The sequence below is a fragment of the Carcharhinus amblyrhynchos genome, chromosome 27, assembly GCF_965287045.1.
Source record: "Carcharhinus amblyrhynchos chromosome 27, sCarAmb.v2.hapA, whole genome shotgun sequence".
NCBI classification, from domain to species: Eukaryota; Metazoa; Chordata; class Chondrichthyes; order Carcharhiniformes; family Carcharhinidae; genus Carcharhinus; species Carcharhinus amblyrhynchos.
In genome coordinates, this window is record NC_137350.1 from 10,178,267 (window position 1) to 10,190,288 (window position 12,022).

Below are 12,022 nucleotides of genomic sequence, written 5' to 3' on the forward strand. Positions count from 1 at the left end.
AAAGAATGACAATGAACTATAAAAGGAGATGTTAGGTCAGATGACCAAAACTTTGGTCAAAGCATTAGGGTGGGATTTTCCAAGCATTCCTGCTGATGGAATCTTTCAGTCCCACTGAAAGTGATGCCTCCGCAGTGGGTTGATCTGCGGCGATGAGGATGAAACATGCAAGATGCCATAGATATTAATAGAACCAGAAGATCTCACCAGCCAATCTCGGCCAATTGCTGACCACCTCCGCTGTGGAGAGAGGGCTGAAAATCTCACCCAGAGGTCGAGACTTTCTGGCCATGCTTGCCCCAAAATTGGAAAATCCTGCCCGAGTTCCATGGACCTTTGCCTGGTCTGCCCCAGGCCTACTAGGATTCCCATGGCGGGTGGGATGGGAGAACTGCCCCCACAGTTTGTTAAAGGAGGAAAGTGAGGTTGAGAGGTGTAGGAAACAAATTCCAGAGTTTGGGGCCCAGGGCATTGAAGGCAGGGTCACCAATAGTGCAGCAATTCCAAGTGGGAATGCACACAAGAGGCTAGAGTTAGAGGGACTTCGGAGAGTTGTGGGGCTGGAGGAGATTAGAGATAGGGAGTGGGATCTCCGACTGCACTCCCGCCCGAGGTCAGTAGATCTTTGCACGGTCCATCCCCTGCTGGCTACAATTGCCGTGGTGAGCAGGACGGGAGATTTCCGGCCCAGGATGGGAGAGGCCATGGAGGGACTGAAAACAAGGATCAGAATTTTAAAGTCAAGACACATTTCTTTAAAATTGGTGGCAAGTTTCTTTCCCCTGTGTTGTTCATGTGCATTTTTGGCATGCAGCGCTATTTTAGTCTGACCATGGTCCGTGAGCCATAAACTTAACAGTGGTGAGTCAAAAGCCTCCTTCAAGTCACTGGCAATATTTGATCTCTGTGCTGCAGTTAATTTTGAAGTTTCAGAGGTAAATGATCTCAGCACTGCCATTTAATCTTGGGAATTTGGGAGGGAGTCCAGCTTGCACAGGTGGGAGTAAGGTTTGCTCGGGCTAGCTCTCCACCACACAGAGGAGGCATCTTTAAGAGCCCTGTTAGTAGTTTCTATACCCTGTTCTATATGGAAAAAACGAGGAAGAAAGCACAGCCCATCGAGTTCGCTGCTTATTATTCAGATTTCCAATTCTCTTTCTAATTAACAGTTGGGAGGAGAAAGGACGCTTTGAGTGCCAGTGGACCACATTGGGGAGTGTGATAAGTAGTTGTTGTAACACTCTGTGTGGACCAGACGGAGCAGGATTGTCATTACCCGCCCCTTTAATCAAGCCTTTGGCCTCCCTCAGTCCCAACTGTTAGTCTCCCCAATATTGATCATTAGCTTCTCCGTGACCCCCTCCTCCTCCCTTCCTTCTCCCAAATGCTAACATCCTGTCCACTAATCAGTCAGAACCCCTCCCCCCAAACCCCCTAGCCTGATTGCAGGCCTTGTCCACCCTGACCCATCCCCCCAACTCCCCAGTTCCCGGTAGTCTCCTCACATGACCCATTGCCACTGGGGTTTCTTTCCACCTGCCAATCAAACCGTTCATTTAGCTGGCTGGTGGGTGGGTAACATTAATATGGGCACCACCTCTGCATCTCTGGATTCTTGGGCTGTTCCTTGTCTCCCCCAGCCCAACCCTCCAGAAATATCAGGACCGGTGACATTGTGAGAAAATTCTGAGGAAAGTGGGGGGCAAAGGCCAGAGATTCGTGTTGCCCTCATTTACCACTGAGACCTACCCTGTATCCAACCACTGAGCACTCTGTGCATCTGGGTAAATGCTTTCTTTCTCCTCAGTCACCTCACAACGTTGCTCCATATGCATCACTGTGAATCAAGGCCAAAGTCATCAGATCCTCGACACACAAATAAATGACCAAATCACCAGAAAATGTTTCAAAATGCTGCTGAAGGGTTTAAAGGAAAATAGTTGACAGGGTGGCACAGTGGTTAGCACTGCTGCCTCACAACACCAGGGACAACACCAGGTTCAATTCCAGCCTCGGGGTCACCGTCTGTGTGGAGTTTAAACGTTCTCCTCGTGTCTGTTTCCTCCAGTTTCCTCCCACAGTCCATAGGTTGATTGGCCATGCTAAATTGTCCCTTAGCATCAGGGGGACTTGTTAGAATAAATATGTGGGGTAGAACCTGGTGGGACTGTAGCTTCCTTCTGCACTGTAGGAATTCTATGATTTTATGAGTTTAGTTTCTACCTTTCTGAATAACTTTCCTATGCGTAAGCAGCAGAAAATGCATGAGTTTAGGATTCCTTGATACAAGGCACTTGAGACCAGCTGTAAAATCCTTGTAACGGACCCACATGGTTATAGTGTTACACTGATCCCGTGTGGCCTGTGCTTCAGGATAAAGATTGGCAGTAAGCCAGATAAACGAGGCCACCTATTTCATTCGTTCCAATTCCAGTTCTCTTCCCGCACCTTGTAGTACAGCAAAGCAGACTTTTGTCCGTTTCCAAAATCAGTAATTCCCATAACAAGTTGCTAATCTGTCACTGGGAGCTTATAGCATGAGGGACACCACTCCACATCAAGTGTGGCCGACCAGGAGCCTCTTACCACCAGCCATTGGCGTATTTGGAAGGATTTTCAGGTTGACGCACTCAACCTGTTTGACCACGTAATGCACGCACACTTTCCTTGGCCATCAAATCCTGGGGTGGAACTCAAACCAGGGCTTCCGGCTCAGAGGCAGGGATGCTAACTGTGCCACAAGAGGTCCTACTATTTAAATTGCGCCATGTCTTAATTAAGAACAGTGCTGCCAATATGAGACTCTTAACTGGGACAGCGATGTGACAGGATTTGTCCGGGTATTTAGCTAGATATGTAGGAATAAAATGACAGAATTGGGAAGCTCCATTATAAAAATGCACAATGACCAGACTGTAAACAGAAATCCGAGAGCAGGGAAGTTTACTCTTTGCCGTGACGGTAAATATTCTGCATGTGATCATACTCTCATTTCCATTAGTCCTTTCCTTACCTTCACCAACATCTCTCTCTATCTGCAGGGTTCATTGTCCTCCCCAGCTTATTCTTAAATTTTTCTGTTCTATTTCTCATTAACAGTGAGAGGAGAGGGGCCTTTTGAGTGCCAGTCTCCCAAGCATTGGCGAGGAGGCTAACCGCCATTACTCTCAGCGCCCACGACAACATCACTTTCTCTCCAACTTCTCTAGCCTTCCCAGCCAATGTCACAACTATCATGGATTCGGAGGCGAGGCAGCTGAAGGAGACTAGGGCAGGACATATTGCCAGGTTTAAGGCTGAGCGGGACCGAGGGTTAGTTGAAAAAATGAGCAACCTCGATGACAATACCATTGTCCTTTCCAAGTGCCCGAGAAAGGAAAAGGAAAATGAACCTTTGGAAAACAGATATTCTCTTCCAGACAGAGATGAAACACTGGAGAGCTTTGTGAGTAAGTCTACTTTTCATGTACCGTTCAAACTGCGGGGAATAAAAGACGCTGAAATGCCCAAAGAAATCGTCTTGCATAAAACCAATGGGAATGCCGTGGAAAAGAAGAGTTCCTTGTATGTCCAAAGCCGAAGGAGCAGGAACGAGGGATGGACAACAGGGAACAAGCTACGTGGTCCCTATTTTCAGGAGATTGATGGCAGCAGGGAAGAGAATGTGACTGATGGTGTGGAAAAATCTCTGCCTCTCTCACAACGGTCTGTGCTTCAGACTCAAATCACAGGTTTACCTCCACGGGTGAGGTTAGTATTTGTGTTTTTAATTAACGCATGACTGATTGTTTGCGTTGTAGGGGGATCATGTGTCTCAGTGTAGTCAAATATTCTTGGAGCCTTGTTGCCATCTATCTCTTGTGGTCTTTGTGGATCTAAATGGACAGAGCTATCCTTTTACTGATAGATGGTTCCATGTCAGCGAAAGGATACAGAAACATAGAAACTAGAAGCAGGATGGGCCATTTGGCCCTTCGAGCTTGCTATGCCAATCATTTTGATCATAGCTGATCACCAAATTCAATATCCTGATCCCCCCTTCTCCCAATATCCCTTGATCCCTTTAGCTCCAAGAGCTATATCTAATTTTTTTTAATGTTTTGGCCTCAACTATATCCTGTGGTAGTGAATTCCACACATTCAACACCTTCTGGGTGAAGAAATTTCTCTTCACCTCAGTTCTAAAAGGTTTACCCCTTATCCTCAAACTATTAACCCTACTTTTGGACTCCCCTACCATTGGGAACATTCTTTCTGAATCTATTCTGTCTAACCCTGTTAGCATTTTATAAGTTTCTATGTTCTATAACCAACTCTATTGGCTAAACTGAAGGTTAATAAATTAGAGTCACAGGGTGGAATTTCCCCATCCCACCCGCCATGGCAATGCAAATGTCCGTTGACCTCAGACGGGATTTTCCAACCTGGGGCAAGCACAACTGGAAAATCCCGCCCATAGTTATACAGCTCAGAAACAGGCCCTTCAGCCCATGTGTCTATGACAACTGTCAAATAGCAATCTATACAAATCCCATGTAACAGCACTTGGTCCAGAGCCTACTATGCCTTGGAGATTTAAGTGCTCATCCAGAATAGAATTCTTAGCTTGACTTCTTTCAGAGTTCATTCGGCATTTCGTTCTTTCTGAGGCAGATAGGATGAGCATCACAAGGGAGAGCACAAGGCTTTAAGGTTTGGCATAGACAGTTCAATTAGACTGTCATAGTGAGATGGGAACATCAACGTCTCCAGGTCATACACTGTGCTGCCTTCTATCCTTCCTTGTGATGAGGTTAAAATCCTGCAACTAGTGCCTACTGGGGTGGCACGCTGGCACAGTGGTTAGTACTGCTGCCTCACAGTGCCAGGGACCCGGGTTCAATTCCCAGCTTAGGTTACTATCTGTGTGGAGTTTGCACATTCTCCCTGTGTCTGCATGGGTTTCCTCTGACAGTCCAAAGATGTGCAGGTTAGGTGGATTGGCCATGCTAAATTGCCCCTTCATGTCAGGAGGACTAGCTAGGGTAAATTCATGGGGTTAAGTGAATAGGGCCTGGGTGGGATTGTGGTTGGTGCAGGCTTGATGGGTCGAATGGCCTCCTTCTGCACTGTAGGGATTCTAGGATTCTTTGATTCTACCCAAAAGCATTATTGGAGTGCCAATACCACATAGAATGAAATTGTTCAAATTGATCAATTTCTTCTCAACTAAGCAACAAGCTTAGGGGAACTAAATGCTCGCCTTGCCAGTGATGCTCACATCCTAAAGAATAAGTACATAAAAGATATCGCTTTGGCCAACAACAAAAGACACAATTCAAATACCTCACACTCCTTCTGGTAAATCCAGGATGTGACTTTATGTCTGTTCATCACTCTTTCTTCTTTCGTTCTGTTACTCTCTGTCTCTCTCTGTCTCCCTTTTCCTCTTTGTGTCCCTCTATCCCTGGGTGGAATTTTCCCATCCCGCCTGCTACGGGAATTGTAATAAGCGGGAGTGTACCATGTAAAGGTCCGTTGACCTCAGACAGGAATTTCTGGGCTTGGGGTGAGTGCGGCCAGAAAATCCCACCCTCTATCTTTGTCCTTCTTTCATCTCTCTGTCTTTTTCTCTCTCTGTCTCTCTCTCTCTGACTCCCTGCTCCTCTTTTTATTTCTCTCTCTCTCCCTTTGCCTCTCTCCACCTCTCTACCTTTCTTTCTCTCTCTCTGTCTCCCTGCTCCTGTTTGTATCTCTCTCTATTTTTGTCCCCCTCTCGCCTCTGTGCCTTTCTCCCTCTCTCTGTCACTCTCTGCCTCCCTTTTGCTTCATTTCTCCCTATCACATCTGTTTCACTCCCTGACCATATCTGCCTCTGCCCCTCTTTTGTCTTTCTCTTTTCTCTCTTCCTGTCTCCTGCTTCTTTTTATGTTGTTCTTCCTTGTACGTTCTCTTTTGATTTTTTGGGGGTAATCTTACCTTCTTGCCCATTGGCTGGCAGGATGAGCCGGTAAGATCGCAAAAGAGCCAAGAAAACAAGTTTTCTCATCTCTCATGATCTTGTCAGCACCGGATATCCGGCGAGATCAGCCTCAGGCCCAAAAAGGGTATGAGGCTGATAGCAATATTTAAATTTAAGCTAAATGCGATCAGTCTGGAGGAGGGTGGGGATCAATCGGCTGCAGTGCTCTGTGGTAGCGGGGAGGGGGAATGAAGTCCGGATATAGCTATGGGACACAGTGACAGAGACCTGTGCATGTGCAATGGTGCCCTCTGCTGCTATCAGCCGGGTTTGGGATGAACAAGGCCCCGCCTAGTCCCCCTGCTGGCGAGAAACTGGTTTAGCCTCATTTTTTTGACAGAATCAGGTAAGCTGCCCAAAAAGATGGCACAGTTTTTTTTCTATTTTCATACTCATTTGGCACTCCAAATACTTTTGGTAAAATCGCCTCCTTTTGTCTCTTCCTCTTTCTGCTGTTTCTCCTTTGACTTTCGCTCTTTGTCCTCTCTCTTGCCTTTCCTCTCTGTTACATTTGAAACTTAAATGAAGTTCACACTGAAGTGAGGGAAGCCTCCCATCATATGGGTAACAAAAAGCCTGTTGGGTTCATTGGGACTGATACAGGACAGATGTCTGTCAAAGGAATATATAAACCTTCTGCAACACAACTCTATGCACATTAATCATTCTAACGTTTCGGTTGTGCAATGATATTTAATATTGTGCAGCTTTCCTTTCTATTTGTACATGCAAAATACATCACTTGGAGTTTAATCGTGAAGGACAGGTGATATAATTCTTTGGAATGTTAATCTTTCATTTCTACCAGTGCTAGGCTCACACTTCCCAAAGACGTTCTTCCAGCCATGTGTAATGTCTGCAGCTTGAGCTCTTGGGTAGGTGCCACAGGTGATTAATGTCCCAGTGGTTTTATGTGTCTGGTTGTAGTCCAAACTTCACTGGAGGGGTGGGAGAGGGAGAATTCTGTATAAAACTACCCCTGGCATCAATTCTCCCTTTCAAAAAGCCAGGAATGAAGACTATTGAGAAGGGAAGGAGAGCCAGTTTAAAACAGGTCCCAGTTATGTTACCAAGCATCAAATTTACATTGCAGTTAAACTCTCCACAGCAAATTCCACTTGTTTTGTGCTTACAAGGTGCAGAATGTCAGGAATGGATAATGAAACTTGCAGACAGCCATCGATCCACTTGTTAACCAACTAACTCCATGTGAGCTCATTCAGTGATGATAAAACAATGTTTTCACTCATTTAAAGTTAAATCCTCCAAACAAGATGAAATACTTTGTAAAAATCAAGTGAAATTGATTCAGGATTTTTGTGGGCGGCACGGTAGCACAGTGGTTAGCACTGTTGCTTCACAGTTCCAGGGTCCTGGGTTCCATTCCCGGCTCGGGTCACTGTCTGTGTGGAGTTTGCATGTTCTCCTAGTGTCTGCGTGGGTTTCCTCTGGGTGCTCAGGTTTCCTCCCACAGTCCAAAGATGTGCGGGTTAGGTTGATTGGCCATGCTAAGAAATTGCCCCTTAGTGTCCAGGGATGTGTAGGTTAGAGGGATTAGTGGGCATAATATGTAGGGATATGGGGGTAGGGCCTGGGTGGGATTGTGTTCAGTGCAGACTCGATGGGCCGAAGGGCCTCTTTCGGCACTGTAGGGTTCTATGATTGTGTGATTCTATGACAACAAGATAGGCACAGAACGGTGGCCATGGTTAGCACTTCTACCTCACAGTTTCAGGGACCCGGGATCGAATCCAGCCTTGGGAGATTGTCTGTGCAGGGTTTGCACTTTCTCCGTGTGTGTGCGTGGGTTTCCTCTGGGCGCTCCGGTTTCCCCTCATAGTCCAGAGATGTGCACATTAGGGGGATTGGCCGTGCTAAATTGCCCCGTGGTGTCACAAGATGTGTAAATTAGATGGATCAGCCATGGGAAATGCACAAAGTTATGGGGATAGGGTAGGGGAGAGGGCCTGGATAAAATACTCTGCCAGACAGTCAGTGTAGACTTGATGGGCTGAACGGTCTCTTCTCCACTGTCAGGCTCAATGAGATTTATCCATTATACAGCCCTCGAACTCAAACTTCCCACGTCAAAATCAAACCCCTGATATAATTCATCACCTTTAATACTTCTCTAAGCTTCAAATTCCTTATATCAACATATGGTCAACTTGACAGAGTTGTAAATTCAGCGTAGTGACTTACGGGCGATCTACAGCGTTTCTGATTGATTAATCACCTTCCATCTGACACTTATCCTCCGTTCTCTCAGCCCATTTCTTTCTTCCTGTGTTGGTTCTTAATGACCCCACCAGGCATGTTTAGAGGGTGAGGGTACATGAAATGTGTTGGCTGGTTAACCCACCACCTTAACGGGTAACTCCCGGCCAAGTAAGCCACCCACTCTCAAGCCTGTTGAGGTCCTTCAGTGGAAAATTACTTCCCACTCAAAGCCCTCACTCTGTCTCCACTGCGGCAATGCCCCGGGCAGAAGACAAGCGGGTAAGAGTGACAAGGCTAATTTTTAAACCCGGGTTGGTAAAAGGACAGGAATTGAGGTGTGGGCGGGGTGGGGGGGGGTGAAATGGTGGAAATTACATAATCTAATTAGATTAGATCATCTAATTGAGTTTATTAAATTAGAATAAACTCTAATTTATTAGAGTTACCAAACTGTGCCTCCCTCCTGGACACCTCCAGAACATGCCCCCTTCCCACCCAACTGCACCCCCCCCCCCCCCTTCCCCAGTCATGCCTCCTCCCTATAATGCCTAGTCCCTCTCGACACCTATCTGATTAGCTGGCAGCTCTTAAGGGTGGGACTTCATTCCCCTTAGGGCTGAAGGCCCAGTCTCTGTTTGTTAAACCGCTCCCAGTCTGTTCTCACTGTGAGGCAACCTTTGCAAAGACATTTGAGCTGGGATTGATTTCTCCTCCAGGCTGGCTGGCGAGCACTGGATCCCTCTGTGAAATCCACTCCCCGAGGTTGTCCAATGAGGCTAAAGTTAAATTATGGGTTCAATGAGTAAATCTCCAAGAATCAGTCCAATAACTGGGATAACGTTTCCAACAGGGAGCACTGGATTACAATTCCCAGCAGGGAACACCGGATTACAGTTCCCAACAGGGGACACCGGATTACAATTCCCAGTAGGGAACACTGGGTTATACAGTTTCTAGCAGACTGCCACTGGATTATGATCAGGATGTGGGAACCGTAACTGATTTTCCCTCTACCCATCTCTCTTCCTAATTTAAAAACAAAATTACTCCCATTAACATCTTACTTTGTGCCACGGAGAACTTTTCATTCCTTCCTGGCACCATCAGCACCTCTCTGCCTTCCATCCATTACAAATCTGTCCATCTCTCCCTATCCCCAACCTATCGGTTTTTCTAGTATTCCATCTCCACCTCCTCTGCTTCCTCTCCCACAACATAAACTTTTACATTTCTACCTTTCTCCAAAAGGATCTTTTAGATCTGAAACATTAACTCTGTTTCTCTCTTCGCTGATGCGGCCAGACCAGCTGAGTTTATCCAGCATTTTATTGTTTTGATCCCTTCTTGATTCAATGATTTCAGAGTCTCTGATCTACTAACCGCAGAGTCCCGACAGTGTAGAACAAGGCCATTCAGCCCATCAAGTCTACACCAACATTCTGAAAGAGCATTCCACCCAGGAGATACATTCTTTACCTGGAATAATTAAAGTTCATTTCTTCACATTAGCACTGCAATGAAGTTACTGTGAAAATTCCCTAGATGCCACACTCTGGCGCCTGTTTGAGTATGCTGAGGGACAATGTAGCATGGCCAATGCACCTAACCAGAATGTCTTTCGGACTGTGGGGGGGAAACTGGAGCACCCGAGCGAAACGCAGACAGATACAGGGAGAATGTGCAGACTTTGCAGAGTCAGTGATCCAAGCTGGGAATCGAACCCGAGACCCTGGCGTTGTGAGGCAGCAGTGCCAACCACTGCGCCACAGTGCCGCTCTTATATAGAGAATAATTCCAAGGAATTTCAATGTGAAGTGTACTACCACACGGTAGTTTGAGGCAAATGATGTAAATGCCTTTAATGGAGAGTGTGATGAACACACGAGTAGGAAAGGAACAGGCTGGTTGAGTTCAACTATATAGGGTGAGAGGACGGTCATATGGAACATAAACACAGGCAAAGACATGTTGATCCCTGTTTGGCTGTTGTAAATATTATGCAACTCCTCTCAAAGCTCTGACTGTGAAGTTTTCTGGTAGCCACACTCTGCAAGCAACGGTTCACAAGCCGCCGGTGGTTCGGAAGGTCTCCTGTTCTGACGGCGGTGGCACACAGCGCCCCGAGCTGGGGATGGTGGACACGCGGGTCTCGGTGGGCTGTCTCCGCAGCACCTTCCTGGAAAAGAGCAGCAGCTGCAGTGAGCAGAGAGTGTAGGTGCCGAGGTTTGCTCTGCATCTCGCCCAACTTACCCAATTACTAAAAGACATTCTGATTCTGAGCATTAATCCAGAGGAGCTTTTCTGCTTTCTCTGGTCCGTGTTAGAGGAACGTAACCTGGTTCAGGTTTTCAAACACCCTGGCATGATGTAATAATGATTGGGGAGTTGTGTATTCTCAGCAGTATTTAATCAGTGAGGTTGATGCATTCCTGAACATGCTTATTCTGGAACTAAACTCGAGTTTTTAGTGCCATTCCTTGTTGCCAGTTTTGGTAACAAAGGAACCAGCCATCAGGCATTACTGTGTCTGCCTTGTAACTGCATTGCACAGAGCTTGCTGCAGCCTGGTACATAACTGCGGGGAGTGTTGTTTCGTACATTGGTCACATGCTGGGAATCCAGATGTGGGCAGTTGCAATTCTGATCAGTGTACAATAAATGAGACATCATGGTTGGGCGTGTAATCCTGATACTCATACGCATGGCCCTTGCATGTGAACTTTATACTTATTTTGTGAGCCTGTGTGCAAAGCAGAATGTGTGAGTGTTCCTTCATTGCAGTTTATGCCTCCTTGGTTAGGTAAAAATGCATGTGTGTGAAATACAGAACTGCGTGCTGATGGGGTACTAAACTGCAGGGTTAATATATCTAATAATAATCCCCATAGTGCAGAAGGAGGCCATTCGGCCCATTGAGGCTGTGCCGACAACAATCGCATCCAGGTCCTATCCCTGTAACCCCACATATTTACCCCGCTAATCCCTCTAACCTACGCATCCTGGGACACTAAGGAACAATTTAGCATGGCCAACGCACCTAACCCCACATCTTTTGAGCGTGGGAGGAAACCGGAGCACCCGGAGGAAACCCACTCAGACATGGGGACAACGTGCAAAAGATAATGACCCAGCTGGGAATTGAATCCAGGTCCACTGGAGCCATGGGGTAGCAGTATGAACCACTGTGCCACCATTCTGCTCTTTTTAAAAATAAGTTTCTCAACCCTATTCTCCCGCTTTTTCCCCATTATCTTTGATCTCCTGACAATCAAGCAGGAGAATGGAGCTGGCTGGATTGCTTTGCAGGGGACTAGCATTAACTCGATGGGCCAAATGACTTCCTCTGTGCCATGAATGACTATGACTGCATTTAGTTTAGAACACAGCAGTTAGTTAGGGTATCACCTTAGCGACATCTGTGGCTAATATTTAGGGATCTTGGTCTGGGTCATTAGAAGTGACAAGTGTTCCATGGGATTGACATTCCCAACAATTCAGAAGCATCTATAAACATGAACAAAATCACCAGCCTCTCCCCAAGGTTCTTGTTGCGGGGCTAATGGAGCTCACCGATGTTGGCTCCCGACTTCCAGTTTGCCCTGGTTAGTTCTGAAGGAGGTATTTATCTGCCAAAGCGGTTGGGGGAGATGGTGAACGGGTGAGCCAAGCTCTTGACAGATTCCAAGATCCATAGTCAACAGCTTTACTGATCTGCAGCAACTTTGCAAAATGGATTTTGAGGTTTGGCCTGTTGTGGAGGGTTGCTTCCGTGTCAGTTTTAGCAGATAGAATCTTCTTAAT

The 12,022-nt window shown here is 46.5% G+C and overlaps 1 protein-coding gene across 9 annotated transcripts in view; it reads left to right on the forward strand.

Moving 5' to 3' along the window:
• Nucleotides 1–12,022, forward strand: part of svild (supervillin d) — a 174,610-nt gene that overhangs the window by 50,589 nt on the left and 111,999 nt on the right. For 4 of the 9 annotated variants that reach the window (XM_080213807.1, XM_080213808.1, XM_080213809.1 and 1 more), the window contains exons 2-3: nt 3,100–3,750; nt 10,262–10,432. The exons of 4 other annotated variants lie outside the window; for them this stretch is intronic. In XM_080213807.1, the coding sequence (XP_080069933.1) occupies nt 3,236–3,750; nt 10,262–10,432 (686 nt within the window). In that variant the 5' untranslated portion in view covers nt 3,100–3,235. The remainder of the gene's footprint in view (nt 1–3,099; nt 3,751–10,261; nt 10,433–12,022) is intronic. One more of the 9 variants, XM_080213810.1, reaches the window with a different exon arrangement.